Raw genomic sequence first — 19,053 nt, forward strand, 5'->3', positions numbered from 1 at the left:
AGCGTGCCTCTTGCAGAGCCTGAGGCGTCTGCCTGCCTGCACTGTCCAGCACTCTCAGACGGCAGCAGAGGGACTTCAGGACAGGTCTGACCATGCCTCATGCCTGGGACCCCAGCTCGGACCCCAGCAGTGCAGCAAAGGGACCCAGCAGTTCAATGCCAAGTGCTGCCAAGGCTTGGGTGCATGTGGCCTATCTTAGTGGGCATCCTCTCTGAATGCTCAAAAGGCAAGATGCCACCTTTGGAGACAAGTGGACTTTCCTCATTACGTTTTTTCACTTTCCTATTTCAAAGCCTCCACTGACACATTAGGTTTTGCTACATTTCAGCTCTAACTTGGTGTTGGGCAGGCAGTAAATACTGCCCTCTCTCTGTTCCACAGTGGCTAGAAGCATCCCCTGCTGTCCCACTTGTTTGGTCACCTCATCCCTTGAATTGCCTGGTAAGTCCTACTGGTAGAGCTGTGCTCAAAACAATTGTTCTCAACTTCCACTTAGTTTGGCTGCTTCTGTTGTAAACCTGAGAAAATACTTGTGTATTGAGGTCTGGTTTTCCTCTCCTGTGTCAGCTTGTCCGTAAGAGATACATACTTTCCCTTCAAATCCTGCCTGAATCCCAGAATGATGAATGTGGACATCAAATACAAATATCTGAAAGAGCAAGAAAATAACCAGCGCACAATCCCTTTCTGTCTAGTACAGCTGTCTGTTCCACCCCACTCCTGTTGGCTCCCATTTTCACCTCCCTTTTCATCTGTCCTGCTTGCTTAGCATGTGTTGCCAACTTGCAAAGCAGATAGTTAATATTCCATGAAGTTTCTTACAAGTCTGGTAACTCATGAACGGTCATGATGTGCCATAAAGCCACTTCCCCTTCTGAATGGAAAAAAAATAGTCTCTGGGCAACATGAGTACACTGGGTCTCAGATAGGCTGACCGGTAATGCTTGGAGACCATGCTGTGGGTGACCTATGGACGTTCCAGGCTGGCTAATTTTTTAGCAATGAATACACAAAAGTCTCATAAACTTGTGGAAAATGACTCAGATATTTGAAAAAGAGGGAAAAAAAAATCTAATGCAGACCTGTACTGGAGTCTCTTGGCCTGAGGCTGGTAACAGCATTTGGAGAAGTTGTGGCAGCACCAGCGAAACCCAAGCAAAGCATCCTAGCTCTGTATCTGCCTTGAGACATAGTGACTGTCCACACTGTGCCACTCCTGGTTTTCCAACCAGGTTTCATTTATCTTTATGGAGCATTTCCCTGTTTGAATGGAAGGAGAAGGAAAAGGTGGCTACAGAAGAGCATCTCTAAACATGAGCTAGAAGGGGGATTGCAAGACTCTGCAAGCACCGGCTTCTCCCTTGGGGGAGCAGCACAGGATAGAGACCCAGGATGAAGGCAGGTCATGCTCTCACCAGTGTGAGACACAGCAGTGGTACAATCTCAGAACACACACTGTGTGTCAGGGATGTCCCATCCACCCAGAGCAGGGCTGTGCCTCACAGCCATGCTGGGCTTGGTTACCAGACACGGTTTTTGGGCCTTCACCATGCCCAAGGGTTCTCTATTTATACAGAAACTGTACAAAAAAAAAGAGGAGAAAGTGCACATCATCATCTTTTTCTTTTTGTGCATTCTATACTTTCAAGTGGCCAAGCTAGACACACAGACAGGGCTTGGTACAGTGACAACATGAGGCAGAGCTGGCTTGTGTCTGTCCTCTTGGAGAATAACTACCTGTGGAGGACAGCTATCTCGGAGAACAACCACCTCCTGTACTCCCCATGCTGAGGGCAGGTTTACTGCAGCCTCTTGGTGATCTGCAGTCAGGGTCTTTCTGAGAGGCACCTTCTGCCCATCCTTTAACCAGGTAGCTCGGAGAGGGAAGAGGTCTCTATCATGTGGGACACTTCTGAAACTTTTGCTTCCAGAGACTGCCCACCTGGCTCAAAGAGTTGGGCACAGCATGGAAAAATGACTGTAGGAGACCAGGATGATCTCTTATGGCTTTACCCTGAATTCTTGTTCAGCACAGAAATAACAGAATGGGTGAGGCAGGTTCACTGATGTGAGACTACAGAAGATACTACCATTTTTCTGCTTGCCTTTTCTTACAGAAACCTCTTTCCTGGGGCTTTTAATCTGTCGCCAGTACTTCCTCTCCTGGTGACTGGTGGTTACACATAGACTGCGTCATTGCAGAGGCATGGAAACACCTTAATGTGGCAAGTGGAGCCAGGACACCTAGGTCCTACTCCTGACTTAGGGAAGATCACTTTGCCTTCCCATGCTTGTGTCATTCTTGCCAGTGCAGTTCAAGCACTGACAGTGAGCAAACACTCTAGGAAACACTTCTGAGTGTGCAGCTAGAGATGACTATGTACAGGTGTTATTGTCTTAATGGGGAAAGATCCACAGTTTGCCATGTCTACCAGTTCTCACTGATTTGCTGCCTGTCGCTTAGCTAATCCCTTTTCAGTTTCTCTGATCAGGTGAGATGAGATGAGATGAAGAAGAACCAACCCAACTGCAGCAGGTCCCACCTTCCTGAACTAATAAGTAGGATACCTGTCTGGCTCAGGGGGAGAGGTGTTGCCAACAGCAGATCTTCCACAAGGGGTTGTGCTGTTTTCCCAACGCAAATCTCTTATTTTTTGATACTATTTGATGGTTCTCAAAGCTGAGCTTCCCAAAAAACATGTTTAATTAAATAGTCATCCATGTAAAGATGGTCCAGAAGCCCTGGGTAGTCCATGATCATGAGACCATGTATCCAGGCTCCCTCAGCTTGTTTTGCCAATTATTAGGCCTAGCATAAAGGACACATCCATCATAGAGATGAACCAATAACCAAACTGTATTTGATACAAAAGGGTCAGTATATGGGTGAGTGCTGGGGGTACAAGCAAGTCAGTCAGATTATACATAATCAACATCAATCCCACTGACCCCAACAACGACACCCCATGACCAACAATGGGTGGAATAAATGGTGAAATGCAGTCTCACACAGAAGGGATGAGAGACAACTGAGTCAACAAGCCAAATACATAAGACCAGGGAAGCCACAGACTGAATCTCTCCACAGCCCACGTTTACAAAAGCCAGACCTGACTGGAGCCCAGTCCCAGGGAGGCGGGAGGTCCTTCCCCAACAGGGAACTCTGCACAGGGCACCCACCTCACAGACAGACACTGCTCCTGCCTGCAAGGGGTCCCCACTGTTATCCCTCGGGGGGACACCTGACCTTGGGTTACTCAGTGTGGGACCCCTGGGGCTCCTTTACCCAATGGCTCTCCCTGCCAGGCCAGCCCACCCTGGAGGGAAGCCTAAAGGGAAACTCACCCCCCTTTGTGAAGGGCTGTAGGAATCACCCATATGTCAACATTAATTTGGGGCTTGGGGTTGAAACCCCAGCATTTCACGGCTGGAGGGATGCTTTAAACTTCATACCATGAAATGCTTATTTTCCTCCAGGAGCCTTCTTTTGAACTTATTTATTCTCACTGTGCCTGGTGACTGGCAGATAACCTGTGGGTCTGGCTGGCGTAGTTGGGAGCAGTGGATGGAGGAGTCCTGCATGTCAGAAGTCATTGCCCCCTCTCCCATCCCAAACCCAGCTCTTGTCAGGTCTAACAGGTTTTTCATTTTTTTAAGAAAGAGAGAGGAGTGGGAGGCCACTGTCTCAGTCCCTCCTGTGCTCAGTTTGTGTCTAGGACAGGAATTAGGGTCTGATGAGAAGCTGGGAAGGGAACCTGAACCTCAGAGGTGGAGCTGGGAAGGCTTCAGAAGAGGTGGCCCTGGTCTGGGGGAAAGAGGATCCTAAAAATGGATGGTGATGAGAAGAGTGAAGGAGCCCAGAAGGACTGGACATGGGTAATTGTGCACTACTGAGAAGAAAGACCTAGATGAACTACCAGGGGTAAGGGGGTAAAGGGAGCTCTGAGAGGGGAATAACAGCATGGACAGGTTGGTCCAAAGGTCCAAGGCTGCTGGGGAAAGGCAGGAGGGCCCTGCTCAATCACACTGGACCCTGGATGGGAGCCTGCCAGCCGGGAAAGCATGCTCTGGGGGCAAATGGGACACAGCTGGCTAAGCAACCTCTTACCACTGCTACTGTGGCTCTTGAAACCAGTCCTAATATGACAGGCATTATGCAAGTCCTAACCAGTCATGCCCTGATATTCAGCCCTCTGAATTTATTCCAAGCGTTGTCTCCCTCAGGTTGACTGAAGCAGCTTATTTCTTCCTTAAAATTTGCTCTTACTGTTTAGTTTCTGCAGGCAGAACACAAGATCCCAGCTGGCCTGAGTTCTCCCTCCTCACCCAACTTTGGAGGCACTTGGGGGGCCCACACTGGATGAGGTGGCCTCAAAGTACACTAAGAACTGGTACCTCTGTGTTGATTCAAGATAAGCCATCCTCCCAGCCTGAGCCTTAAATGAAGCCCAAAAGTGCTGTGAGCAGCTTCTCGAGCATTTTGCATTTCTCATGTGCCACGTGGTATTTCAGTGGAGGCTGTTGGCTGAGGGGATGGAGCGTGTGGACCTCTCAGCACTAGCCGAGATGGGCATCCATCAGCAGTGTGTGCTCCCGGGAGAGTGGCCTGAGCAGCAGTGGTGTCTGCAGGTAATTGAACCTTCAGAAGCAAAGGTTGGGTCTATCCAACTGTGGGCTTTGGTGGCACTGGTTGTCACACATTTTCATGAGTGTAGGAGAGACAGGGTGATGAGGGAAAGGGGCATTCCTGGGGCAGCCACGTTGCAGTGAACTTCTGTGTCATGTTTCCCTTGAAAGGGAAGTCACTTGGAAAACAATCTAATGTCCAGATCCCGGAGTGGGGGGTCTCGACTCTGGCACTGGTGGTGAAGTCAATACATTTTAACAACAGCCACAACCATGTGCCAGTGGTGTTTCAGCAACAAATGCTTCAAATCTCTCCTGGCAGAAAGAATATTCATATCCTGCACAGCCAACACCCCCATTGCAAATTAATATTTAAATTAATATTTACAGAAACTCCTACTTGGTTCTGGGAGAGCCACACATGGAGAACTGTGCCTAGTTTTGGGCTTCCCAGTGTAAGAAGGATGAAGAGAAACCAGATAGGTCTAGTGGAGGGCTGGCAACTGAGTTGGCCCCAGAGCACTTGCCCCATGAGTAGGGGTGGACAGAACTGGGTTGGTTTCACCTAGCAGAGAATAGGCTAAGAGGAGATTTGCTAGCAACCCACACTTAAAGACGATGGAGCCAACCTCTTCTGAGTGGTTCTAAGTGATCAGACAAAGAGTAATGACCACAAATCATGCTCCAGAAGTTTTAGGTTGTATTTGAGAAAAAACTTCTTCCCCAGAAAGAACAGCCCCAGGCCACGCCACCAGCAAGGGAGGAATCTCCATGCTTGGAGGGTTTCAAGGCTGAGATAGACAAAGCTGCCACTGTCTCACCTAGTATTGATCCTGCTCCAAGCAGCAGGCTGGAGACCCCCAGAAACTGCTTTGAGCCAACATTTCTGTGATAAAAAGACAGAGTAAGACTAGGACTGAAGTTAAAGACTGGGGTTAAGATTAATTTTTCAGTAGTTCAGCCCAATTCAGAATGCTCTTACAAGCTTCAGCAGTGCTGCTTACATCAGCTGGGCAATTACCAAACAGACCTTCCCTAAATTCAGTGGCACTACCAGGATCTGATTGCAGGTGTGTCCACACAGGAAAACTGCAAATATTTCAGTGATGTGTGCTTTTTAGTGAATACAGTAACATAAACCTGCTGTAGATGTAGTTAAAGGAAAAGCACAATTGAAGCCTCAGCTGCTTCTCATGGGTGAACCACTAAAAGTGTTTTAAAACGTTTCTACCCGGACATAACTACCTTCTATCTGGGTCAAACAGCCCAACTCTCATTCTGACAGACCAGAATGTCCTCTGTGCTCCCTGGCAGGTCCCTTCCCCACTGTGGTCTGCAGTGGAGAGAACAGAGCCCCTTCTGGGTGGATATTTTCCAGCATTCCTTGAAATATGCATTGGCACTGGCGGCCTTTTCATCACGATGCACACATGGGGAGCTGTAATTTCAACATCCTTTACCAAGACAGTGTTCCTTCCTTGAAAACTGCCCTCCCCTCCCTTCTATGCTAAGTGACAGTAATCTTGGCTTTAATTGGAAAAGAAAAGGAAGAAGGGACAGAACATCCTTGACAAAGGAACTAATGACTCAAATGCTGGGAAGCCCAGAGCCCCCAAGGGACTGTGCAGCTCGTGGCATTGATTTTTAATGACTTACAGAGATTGGAGGTTTGGAAGATCTCTCAGTGCCTCTGCAGGGATGCGACTCAGCTGATTGTTCTGCAACATCCTATAATTAGAAATAAGAAAACTTTGTTAAAAAAAAAAGCCTGACACAAAATGGAGGATGCTGCTTCTTGTTTCTGAAGCTGTCCTAGACTCTTTTGGAAAGCTAGAGGGATTGGAAAGCACCATGCTGGTCACCCAGGGCTCCTAAGCAAGCCTGCAGGCTGCTGGCCAGTGAGCTGCAGTCCAGGCTGGCCGGGATCCTGCAGCAGAATGTCCCAGGGGTGCTACGGTGGGGGATCCACTGGGAGGATGTGACCATAAAGGGGCCTCTCCACACACACATCTGTTAGCAGAGTAATACCAGTGCTTTCAGCCGAGCTGTCCGATATTTACACTTGTGTAAGACATCCTCCTCGCAGTGTGTGTCACTGGTGGTTACCTCTGCAGCGTCTGTGGAAACTAGCCTGTGGGCAGGTTTCTTATTCAACTTTGGGACAGCTGCAAACACAATGGATGAGGAGCCAGCCCATAGCTGTTTGCTAAGGGGCTCGGCAGCATTGGCACAACTTGCAGCAGTAACTGAAGCTGTTGTGGAAAAAACCAAACCAGCACAAGGGCTTCAGAGTGAGCAGGTGACTGGAGCTGCTGGGCTGAATGGGCAGGACCCAGGAAGACTTCTCAGAAACAGAAGTGAGCATAGGGCATGGAGAAGGGCCATGGACACCAAGGAAGCTACACAAGTGATTGGAGAGGAGGAGGAACTGGGAAGCAGTGCTCCTGCCCCAGGGGTGGGTGTCTGACTGGCTCTAGATATTCAAGTAGGGTCAGAACTGGACCACAGAAGTATTTCTGAGCTGGTCAGCTGCTATCCTGTCTCACTGACCTGGAGCACCACGCATATGAGTTTACTGGTTTTACCATCTCTGGAAAGTCTCAGTTTTTGACTCTGGACCATACTCTGTTCTGAACCTACTTGTTCCTTTGAGAATTGGGACATCATGGGCACATACTCCTCTGGATAAGAGAGACATCCCAGTGTGGTAGCTGGGCTGGGAAAAGTGCCTAAAGAAAGGAATGTTCTACATATACGAGGTTTCTATTTCCAAAACATTCAAGGAGTGGTTGGAGATGACATGAAAAGGGAAGTGGTACTTAGGGGGCTGTTGTAATTACTACCAGTGTCAAAGGGACAGAGCATGGCCTTAGTAGTGAGGGGCAGCCCAAAAAGTACCGATGCAAACAAGAAAATTTCCCACTGTTGTGACTGCTAGCTTTAGTGCAGAGGATTTAAAAGTCTGTCATGAAAGGGAAGTTGGAAAAAAGACAGTTGTAGAGACAGTCTCTAAAAAAGGGAAGCTATAGGCCATATAACTCTTCACTTTCTAGAAGAAGAGGGGGTAATACCATTAGATTATTTGTATACACACAGAAGAAAAAGCGGGGAAACAAGCAACTGTCAGCAGTGGCTAGTGAAGAATGAGTTGTGCCAAAGCAATCTAGTTTTTTTTCTATACAGGATAAAAGGCTGAGGAATGGGGAGGAAAGCATAGATGCCACCTACCATGACTTTAGCTTTACTTTAGTAAGATGTTAAATGCTGGAATGTAAAGCAGGAGAGAAGACATGTTTGATGATTGGTACAAAAAGGCAGCAGAGTGGCCATACTCAAACTAATAAATGGTTACCTCTCAAATGAAGAACATGTTTAAGGATCCACAGCATTTCTTCTGGAGATGACACTCAGTATTAATGCTAAGGACCTAGAGGATAGCTGGGAGGGGAAGATTGTTACCTCTGCTGAAAACACGGGGCTGCACAAGGTACATTTTACATACGAGGAGGGGTGCAGAGATCAGCTAGGGTGGGAGAGTGCCTGGAAAATGCAGGATACTGCAAGAAGACCAAGAGAAAGGCTCCATGGAGGGCTCCAACAGCTGCACAAATACAACGGGGCATGTGCATGGAGCCCTGTCAAAACTGTCTGGGGCTGGTGGGGATCCCAGGAGACCGGAGGCAAGACAGACTTCTCTTGGGAGAGTGCAGAGACCCTGAATGGCTACATGGGGATGTGAGGAGCAGGACATCAGCTGTGATCCTTCTGCTCCTCTTGATGGGGGGGAGGTTATGGCCAGGCCACACTGTTCCATCTGGGAACTGCCTGGCAGGACATGGGGCAGCAGGAGAGCAGCCGGCGGACAAGGCGGAAGGATGAGGAGATGCCAGATCCTCACCTGTGGGGAAACTAGAACAGAAATTACAGAGGTGATAGAGGAATGTAATTGGGATAATTTGGTCTAGAGGAGGAAAGGCTCAGGAGGCCGCGTGGGAATGTCAGGCACAGAGATGGGCAGTGTGCTCACACACCACTCCTCAGCGGCGGGGCAGGGCAGGGCAGGGCGTGTTTGAAGTGGCTCCCTCTGCCCGTGTCCTCCTCCCGCATCTCCTGCGCAAAGCTGGTCCATGGGCAGCACAAATAGCCCAAGTGTCCTGGTGCACACAAGGGGCAAGCCGAGCCTCAGACACCCTGACAGTCTCAGATCTCTGCTCCACCGGCTCCTGATTTCCCTCTGATCATCCTGTCACACCAACTTGCCATTCTTAAAACGCTTCCCCTCTTCACCTTCCTGGGTGATCTTCTCACTGTCTGCTCTGCGTGGACACGGGCCAAGCACAGGGACACGGAGCACCATGAGCTTCCTCCCTGATGCAGCCAGAGCCTACTCCTGCAGGAATGCAGGCTGCAAGGCTGGTGGGACCCCTCTGAGAGGAGCATCACCCACGGAGGGTTGTGTGCCTGCTGTGAATTGTGCCCTGGTTCTCCTTCCACGCTTGTGAAAGGGGAGTGTAAGCCCCAGTGATCAATCCCGTGGGTGCTCTCTGCAGCCCACAGGGATGGGTAAGGTCAGGCAGGAGGACAGCTGTCACACGAGGACCAACACAACTTCTGGTCCTGCATCGGGATTTGTTTCTGTAGCTGAGGTGTGCTGGGGAGATAAACCACTGGGTCCTGCAGCCCAGTGAAGCAGTACAACAATTCTGTTTTGTCAAAAATCAGGAAGATGCACAGCTAAACAGAGAGTGATAAAGTGGGGCTTTAGGGAGCGCTGTTGGGGTTTTGGTGCGACACCCACTGGATCTCAGTGGCTCTATGAAATCTGAGTTCAGGGTTCAAGCTGATCAGTACAAGTATCTGCAGTCAATATTAAAGCAAACCCCATTGTCATACTTCTGCTCTATCCTGCTGCCTCCCTCTATTACAAGTCTCTTATCCAACCAGTTACACAGACTGAGAGACTTTCCAGACACTCAGCAGCACGTAGCAGTTCCAAAACGAAGCCATTTCATGCAGATAAATGATTGGAGTTCTGGACATTGCCATCTTTCACAGCAGCAGGGCAGTTGCAGAAGTTTTCAGAGGCTGGGACTGGAACGGGAAGCAGTGCTTCTTCACATGGCATGTAATCCAATAACTCATCATCAGAGAATGATACAGAGAGACCAAAAAGTAGTTCCAAACAGGGTTAGATAATTTTCTACCCTGGTTTTAAACAAAAAGTTCTTCATTCAGCCTCCAGCTTAGGAAAGCCCCAGCTCTGCTCACTGGGAGCTCAGGTTTGAGCAGAAAAAGGCATGCTGCATCTACCACTGGATGGCCCAGGACGGCTTTTCTGGCAGTCTGGTAGTAAGGACAACCCCCATCAGGCCCCTGGTCACTGCAGCCAATCCTTACATGACATGTTAAACCATTCTGGAATGTTTATCTATTTTTATTTTCATAAAAGATCCATTCAACAACAACATATAGCATGATTTTGGCAAGAGCTCAAATAATTGTTCCAAAACTTGGAGGATGATGTCATGGAGGTCCCTACAGACTAGCAGGAGCACATCTCACTGTGGCATCTGGTTTCTGGGGCTGCTCTGTACTGGGGTGCTCAGGTGCTGCTACAAAAGGAGGATGGAAAAAGGGTTCAGTGGACAGCAGTACACCTGGAGAGCTGGGACAGGGTCACAGGATCCCTCTCTAAGTGGTGACATTTCCTCTCTTGGGGTGCTGGTCTTGTGTAAAATGGAGGAGGACAATGCTCACTGAGGAGAGCACCTATAGCAGGACTCCTGGGCTCCAGACCAGCCCCAAGGATGGCTGATACATTTTACATTAAGGGGTCACTTCATGACTTACATGAACAGCATTGTAAAGAGGGAATCAGTCATCTCCTGCAAACCAGTCATCTCCTGACTTCTTGTCCCTGAAAGCCTCTGGCATGCCCTGTCCCCTCCCTGCATTCATGCTCCACCAGGAAAGGAAACTGTGTTCCAGGGTGTGTGCTTGCAGGATGGTGCAGGGAGCTGCATCAGGGAGCTAGGCACCCCTTGAGTGACTGACTGAAGCACAGGCATGATCTGTAAACCTGGACCTCAGTCCACAAGATCACAGCAACTCGAGGATCCCCAATCACACTGGCTCTAGCCTTTCTCCATCAGCATCTGTCACTGTTCCTGCCTCTCCATCATCTCTTGGCTCCAATTCACACAAAATTCCTGGACTTCATTAGCTTTCCAACTGCAAGCTGCTACTTCACAGCAGCCTGGAGACAACCTTAATCAGAGCTTGACTTTCACCCGTGAAGCAATCTCACCACCTATCCAGCCTTATGCCCACTCTGGTTTGTGCAGTTTCTCAATTGCTGGGTGCAATTTTCTGTCTTCAAGCAACTGTAACAATAAATAAAGTCCTACAGGACTGTGCTGGTTGATTAGCCAGAATCAAGTGCAGAACTAGGTCTTCTGGACAAGCTGATGACATGGACAAACATGAAAAACAAAGACCAGTCAGGCCAGCAAGTGACCAAAAGTAGGTCTGGATAGTGCACTGTCACCTTGGGTTTGTACTGTTCAGGTCACCATACTGGAGCTTGCAGACACGGACACACAACCTGCTATCCACAGCATAAATCATAACCCTTCAGAGGTTGCGTTTTATATTCAGAAGAAAGAGGATTGTTTGTTGGCAGACACCTTGTCTAAACAACCAGAAAAATGCTGGGATCAGGTCCCATCACACCAGGATCCTTGCACAAGACAGTCTCAGCAGACTTACAGACCTCAGAGGTACAGGTCTGTGCATGATAAAATGTCCCCATCTTGGGAGGCTGAAGTGACTCAGCCAGCACAGTCAAAGGGCTGTTATTGCTTGAGGCAACTGTGCCTGGAGCCCATGCATGGGGATTAAAGACATTCCAACCTTTGCACGTTCCTCTTCCCTCCCCATGGGAGCGTCTCTTGGATGTACCACACCATTCCCTTTGTCTCAAAGCCATTTCTGTTCTGCACAGGCTCGGCCTTGTCAAAGACATAGGGTCTATCTGGGAATCCCTGAAGTGTCCCAGGCCACCTGCACACCCGCCATTTTGGGGCAGCATGGCTTTTTTTGTGATGTTTTTTGATGGGTGTTCACAACCCAGGCTAGTCAGTGCCTGTCCTGGACCACATGAGATGCTGTGATTGCAGTTCAAGGTGGGGAAGAGAAGGAGGGACCAGTGGGGGTGGCCATTGAGTAGGATCCATCCATCCATCCAGGAAATGTGGCATGTGCAGAGGCAAGGCCACTCTTGTCAGGCTCGCTCCAGCCCACCTGTCGATGGAGACCGGCCATGGGCAGCTCCGGGGCAGTGTGTAGGTGAGAGCAGCTGCAGGCAGTGCTGGGTCAACATGCTTGTGCAGGCAGGTTCTGGGCAGCACTCGTGCCACTGTCTGCGCAGGCAGGCTGTGGGCAGCGCTGGGTCTGCATGCTCTCGCAGACTGGTTGAGGCTTGTTGAGGAACAGAGCAGTGGGGTGGGCCACCCCAGCCGGCTGCTGCGGGTGCAGGGTCTGCAGCCAAGAGGATGCACCCAGGCATTTTGCCCTCCACACTTTGGGGTGAGGCAGACTCAGGTTGTGGTTGTACTTGGAGTCTTTCCTTGCGGAGTTTGGTGTGGGATTCCTTCTTGGGCAGTAAGTACTGCTGCTGCTGCAGCATGTTCAGCCAGGAAAGTAAGAGGCCCTAGCAATCTTGCTTGTACAGCAGAGCATTTGATGAGGGATGCATGTGTGGGGGTGGGATGTGGTGTGAAGCCATGGCAGCGCAAGCTCAGCCACATGGCCAGCTGGGATGGGTGCTTCCTGGCTGATGGAGCTCCAGCCAGGGCACTGGGAGGTGAGTGGCATCCAGGCAGCTCACAAGGAGGTCTGAAAGGACGGGGAAGTTTCCAGTTTTCCAAAGACTTTGATTAAGCATCATATTCTGCCATTCTGGAAAGCTCCGAGACTGGGAGAGCATGGACTAAGGAGTTAATTTTGCAAGGGAAGAACCTTGGCAGAGAAGACAAACCAGCCTATGGAGCTGGTTTCTAATGATCCTGGCACTGAAGCACAGACTCAGGAGCATCAGCCTCCACGGGGAGGGTGTGGGTTGGCTATGCTGCAGAGCAGAGCCCCTGGGAGAGCTGCACTTGCAAAGTCTCTTTCCAAAGGGATGTACCCATCAGTTGAGAAGACCTCAGAGCACCAGATGCTGCTGCTAAGCATCTGTCACTGTCAGCATGCTCCCATTTGAGGGGAGCTGAGGAGGTCACATCTCACCTTGCCTTTGGTTGGGGGCTGACTCAAGGCTTGGTGCATGAAGATCTCAGCATATTCCCCAAGATCTCAGCATATTCCCTTGTCATGATGTTCTGTTGGTTAGTGGGGCAGCCTGGCTTTTCACTTGCTCTCTTCCAAGTCCCACACACCTGCTTTCCCGGGTGTACCCCTGAATGGTTTCTGCACAGGCCTATCTTCATGGCCGCTTTCCAGGTGGTTTTTGTGCAGTGAAGCAGACGGAGGAGGCAGAGCCAAGAATCTGGTCCTGCTTCCAGTAGCTCTGGGATTCAATCCGAGGGCAAGGAGAGGACCATCTGCACAGGCGGGTTTGTGGAGGAATTCCCAGGGTGTTTCCCATCCTTTTTTAAACATAAACTAATTCTCTGGGAAAGCACCAGGCCCCTTGACAGCCCAAGATGCATGAGAGAGTTTACTTGTGGACAAGCAATTAGCTCTAAGGCCCTGGCACATTAAAATCAAATTATGAAAATCATTACAATCCCCAGCTACCAGCTTCAGGTGTCCTCAGGGGACACCCCTGTCACCAGAGGTAAGATCTCTGATCCTGCAGTGACTCAGCTCCCGAACACCTACAGGCTTCAGCTGGCCATGTTTGGGGAGCCATTCGCAACCCCAGCCATGCCTATCACCTGTCACACCTCAGCCAGCCTGTGACAGAGCGTCCATATCTGTAGACACAATCTGTCCTGAAAATCCCTGGTGCCATCTACTCCAAAACCTGCTAGTTCTACCTTCAGATACAAAAATTATGTATTTTCTTCCTTACTGCAGCAGCTCCTTGTCCTTAAAGGTTTATGTCCAGCCTCATTCACCTCTCCGTTCGGTTAAGTAACGTCCGTTGACTCATTGCACATTTACTTCATCAACAGACCCCTGATCCTTCTCACTGCTTTTAAATAAACCAGTTTGTTTTTCTACTTCACTGGGCTGCAGGACCCAGTGGTTTATCTCCCCAGCACACCTCAGCTACAGAAACAAATCCCGATGCAGGACCAGAAGTTGTGTTGGTCCTCGCGTGACAGCTGTCCTCCTGCCTGACCTTACCCATCCCTGTGGGCTGCAGAGAGCACCCACGGGATTGATCACTGGGGCTTACACTCCCCTTTCACAAGCGTGGAAGGAGAACCAGGGCACAATTCACAGCAGGCACACAACCCTCCGTGGGTGATGCTCCTCTCAGAGGGGTCCCACCAGCCTTGCAGCCTGCATTCCTGCAGGAGTAGGCTCTGGCTGCATCAGGGAGGAAGCTCATGGTGCTCCGTGTCCCTGTGCTTGGCCCGTGTCCACGCAGAGCAGACAGTGAGAAGATCACCCAGGAAGGTGAAGAGGGGAAGCGTTTTAAGAATGGCAAGTTGGTGTGACAGGATGATCAGAGGGAAATCAGGAGCCGGTGGAGCAGAGATCTGAGACTGTCAGGGTGTCTGAGGCTCGGCTTGCCCCTTGTGTGCACCAGGACACTTGGGCTATTTGTGCTGCCCATGGACCAGCTTTGCGCAGGAGATGCGGGAGGAGGACACGGGCAGAGGGAGCCACTTCAAACACGCCCTGCCCTGCCCTGCCCCGCCGCTGAGGAGTGGTGTGTGAGCACACTGCCCATCTCTGTGCCTGACATTCCCACGCGGCCTCCTGAGCCTTTCCTCCTCTAGACCAAATTATCCCAATTACATTCCTCTATCACCTCTGTAATTTCTGTTCTAGTTTCCCCACAGGTGAGGATCTGGCATCTCCTCATCCTTCCGCCTTGTCCGCCGGCTGCTCTCCTGCTGCCCCATGTCCTGCCGGGCAGTTCCCAGATGGAACAGTGTGGCCTGGCCATAACCTCCTCCCCATCAAGAGGTTTCTCACACCATAGCTGGCATCTGGGTGCAGGTTGGTGTCCAGCCCAGCAGCCTGTCCCGTAGCCTTTGCTGGCTGTCATAGTCCAGCAACCCCAGGGAAGCTCAGTGTGTAGCTGCATGGTGACTTGCCCTCCCTGAGTCCTCTTCTGTCTTGTTTCTCAACAGAGTCAGAAGGGTTAAGTATAAACTCGATGCTTTGCCTCTATCTATCTAAAGCAAGGAGAGAGGACTTTCCTCTCTGTTCCTGTCTCTTAATACCTGACATCCCAGCGTTTCTCTGATCTTTCCTGCCTCATGTGCTCTTCAGAGTTCCTCTATAGATACCTCCTTCAAGATCTGTGTTTTTTTGGTGGAGATTAAAATAGATGACTGGGGGAGTGGTTATACTGGCCCTAAGGGAGCAAAGATCTGCCCTGGATGGGGAGCAGTGCAGTGAGCAGTTCGTGTCACCACGAAACGCAGTGCTCTGCACAGTGTAGCTTCATGGCGGCCCCACAGGACATGGGTGTAACTGGGGCCAAACTGATGCTCCCCAGTTACCCAGTATGCTTCTTTATGGTATATGAGGCACACAATTCACACCCATTTACAGCTGGTTACCCCCTGCCATATTAGTGTAGCAGCCACTGTATCCATAATGACAGCATCCTATAAATCACTACAGTTCCCCATTAGCCCCTAATGCCTCCTACAGTCTTTTGGGTTAAAGTTGCTCCTCTCAGTTTCAAAGTGCCAGATCTCATGGAGATCTTGGAGCAGCCATCTCACAGGGCAGTCTTGCCCTCAGCAGGCTTGGATCAGGGTGGAGAAGCACAGCAAGGGAAGAGGGAACTGAGACATGGTTTGGGAAGAGGATGAGGATATTTGGTCACTCCCAGAGTGCAAGGAGCAGGGTAAGCCAGCCCCACAGTCTCTCTCCAGGCTCTCCACACCTGATCACAACCAAACTCTGAGGGAAGGTGCAAGGTGCTCTGCAATGGGCTGGGAAGGGACACCCTGCCTCTAAACTCAGTTCCTGCCTTGGTTTATCCAGCCTGTAAAATGGCAATAATATCATCTTTTCTTTCAGGAGTTTTTGATGATTTTATTGTGCTTTCAGCGAAGTTGTGGTACTTCTGTGGAAGGCACCCTGCACTCACACTCCTGTCTTGAGGAGGTCAGAGGGAAGTGGAGTGGCCCATGACTCTTCAGCAAACCAGTGCCAGGAAGGACAGTTGTTCCCCCTGGTCCATGGGGAGACAGAGCAGATTGTGCTGAGCTGCTGCAGAGTCACCAGCCTCAACCAGGTCACTGCTGCAGTCACCTGAAGGACCTGAAGAAAACACATGGTGGCCTTCACCTGCCTTCTCCAGCACCTTGTGCTTTCCCTCATTTTTTTCTCAGCAGAGGAAATCACTCTCATGGTGACAAAGAAATGGATGAGAGTGAGTAATTGCTGTTTCTGGAGGGTGAAGGGACCCACATCTGCATCCATCAATGACCTCACTCCTGTGGAGCCCACAGTATAGTCACAGAAAACAATCAGAGCATCTATTGTAACAAGAGCACATGACAGGCCAACATACCCTTGCAAACAAGCCAGGGAAGCACCAGTCTTTGGAAAGTGAAATGCTCCCAGTGGAATGAGGGCTGGCCGTGCCCTTGCTTTTAGAAAGCAGGAACTTCTTTAAGTAAGAGGCCCATGGCGGGGCCTGGATGGGCCACTCGCTGTGAGCATCAACCCTTCCTTTCCTGGCCTTGGAGATGCGCTAGTCCTCTGCATACCTCCGTGGGAAAGGTCAGGGGGTTAGAGTAAATTTAAAGCATGTCTGCAGCCAGAGGGATTGGTATGACAGCCCAAGGGCCACCCTCTGTCACTGGGCACAGCCTGGCTGAGAGCAAGGCAGGTTGTCCTGAAGCACAAACAAGACAGCCAGGAATCGGCATCTCCATGCAACCACTCCCCAGCTCTGACCCTTCAAGCCTCTCCTTACAATGGGGTCACTTGTGAACATGTCCCAGCTGTGGTGGAGCACACCGGGTGTCCGTGAGCCTGTCTACACATGGGCAGAGGGCAGAGAGAGCACGGGCCTCTCCGTATTGCAACCCGCAGGGAGCTGTGCTGGCTCCGGAGGGGAGGCATTGCTCTTGTACTCTGCATCTGTAGTTACCTGGGCCTGACACAAATAGAAATTGATCAAAAGCAGCTTTAAAAGATCCTGCGTTCCCAGAGTAGAAAGTTCCTCTTGTTGAAATTGGGTGGGAGAGCTGTGGTTTTTCCTCAGTTCCTTTGATTTGTTGCCTAATGCAGGGGATGGATAAATCTCTAAGCCCTGAGATTTAGGGCAGGATTCATACTTTACTTCTTCAGAAGACGTAGTAAACAGCCCTATGCTCTCTAATCCTGGGAGCAGGTTTGTACCTGCTCGCTCTGTATAAACTGGACCAGCTACAACAATTTCACATTGTGGCTGAGTTCAAAATATCCCCTTGGGGATCAAATGTTTATTGCAGGAGATTTTTAAGATGCTTCATGAAAGGGAGAAAGGGAGTCCCACCTCAATACCCTGCACAGACCCTGCAGGACTGTCACACAGATGCAAAAAGTGGTGTGACTGTGTGAGCAGTGAGACACCCTGTCCTGTAGAAAAATACTCTGGGGAAGAACTTGCTGTTAGCTTTTGTCACTTAGACCTTCCCCACTGGTGGGTGGGCAGAGGTGGGTGGCCTGCCCATGATGACAAGGAGGCCTTCATTTACCAGGGCTGACAGTTCCCAGGCATGGCCTGATTGCTGCAATGCTCCCAGAGCCAGCTGCACATGTCCCCATCACCCCTGTGGGCAGGCTGGGCTCTGGATGAAGTCAGACTGTTCAAGGATCCCACCCTTCCCAGGGGCAGTTCACTCCAGAGCCCTGCAGAATTCTCCTGGGCCGTGCAGAAGTTTGCAGCAAGGGCAAGCTGGTTGCAAAGAAGTGGCTGAGCTGGGCAGAGCACAGGAGCTTTCCATGGCACCTGCCAGAGTGCAGATATCTGGACCTTCGAGTTGCTCTAACCCAGCCCCAAGAGTCTGCAGCAGAGCAGATGTGGGCCAGTCTGGGGTCTGGACACCCCGTCTCGGGGAAACCACGTTAGGGAATTTGGTGGATTTTATGCAAAATGTGAACCTCTGCAGGTTCTCCTGCGGTGTGTTTCCACGCAGCATGGAGGGCTGTGCCCTGGAGGTGATCTGCTCACGGTTTGCTGCAGCAGAGTAGAAGGAAGCGGTGCAGGGGGGATGGATTGTCCTTGGGGTGGGACACAGCTTCCTACTCACCAAGGGCCCTGTTAGCCAGGTGGGCTTAACAAGTGACACTACATTGTGTAACTCTGTGTCTCCCTCTGGGTGGCTGCAAGTCCCCGTGCACGGTCAGTGCCCAGGGGCAGGGGGGGGCAGTGGTGGCTCTGCAGAGGGGAGTGAGTTACTTACAGAATTTTCAGGCTGTAGAGGCCAGAGAAAGCTTCCCCTGGGATCCTGGAGATCTGGTTTCCAGAGAGGCGTCTGCAGCAAAAAGAAGAGCCAGTAATGACTCAACATCCTTGTAATGACAGTCCCTTGTCTGCAGAGGCTTAACAATTCATGTGTCTTGCTACAGTCCCTTTGGGGAGGAGACTGCAACACCTGCAAGCTGAGCCATCGTCGTGCCATTGGGATCCTTTGCACATCATCCCCTCTTACAGCTCGGAGAACAGGCAAATTATTGTTTATTACTCCTGCCAGACCCGAATCCAGTGTTTTCAGCATCCAGTGACAGCTCGTGGATCAAATCATCCCCTGGATACCTGCAGTAGACCCCACTCCACAGAAACTACAGCACAGGCTGCCAGTGAGAGGAGCCTCTGCTCAAGGGCACTGACCCACCTTCAGACCCTGCCCTACGCCAGGTGCCCAGCAGTGAGGGCGGAGCAGGGGGAGAACTACTTTCTGCTCACGCACAGGTCCTGGGAATCATGGACCCATTCCTGTCCCTTTTGTCTGCATGCAGCCTGTTTCTGTGTGATGCAGGTTCTTTGATCAATGCCACTGGATTTGCTTCCAACACTTCATTCCCAGCCCTGCTTTGACCTGTGGGGTCACAGCTCAGGCCCAGCTCCTTCAAAACATGATTTTGGTATCACTGCTGTGAGGGGAGACCAGGGAAGGGGCTGGGGATGGAGGGTACTATGTAGGTGCCCACAGTAGAGCCAGCTCATCTGAATATAGTTTCAAAAACCAGGACAGAAAAGTCAGAAGTGGTTCTTGGATGAGTTATGACTGGAGA

The 19,053-nt window shown here is 50.5% G+C and overlaps 1 protein-coding gene across 1 annotated transcript in view; it reads right to left on the reverse strand.

Annotated features, from left to right (window-relative positions):
• Positions 1–19,053, reverse strand: part of LGR6 (leucine rich repeat containing G protein-coupled receptor 6) — a 147,508-nt gene that overhangs the window by 66,462 nt on the left and 61,993 nt on the right. Inside the window, exons 3-4 of the mRNA XM_026864547.1 lie at positions 18,222–18,293; positions 6,283–6,354 (exon numbers count right to left, since the gene is read on the reverse strand). Coding sequence (XP_026720348.1) covers positions 6,283–6,354; positions 18,222–18,293 — 144 coding nt within the window. The remainder of the gene's footprint in view (positions 1–6,282; positions 6,355–18,221; positions 18,294–19,053) is intronic.

This window comes from Athene cunicularia, assembly GCF_003259725.1.
Source record: "Athene cunicularia isolate RWA chromosome 26 unlocalized genomic scaffold, athCun1 chr26_part2, whole genome shotgun sequence".
Lineage (NCBI taxonomy): Eukaryota > Metazoa > Chordata > Aves > Strigiformes > Strigidae > Athene > Athene cunicularia.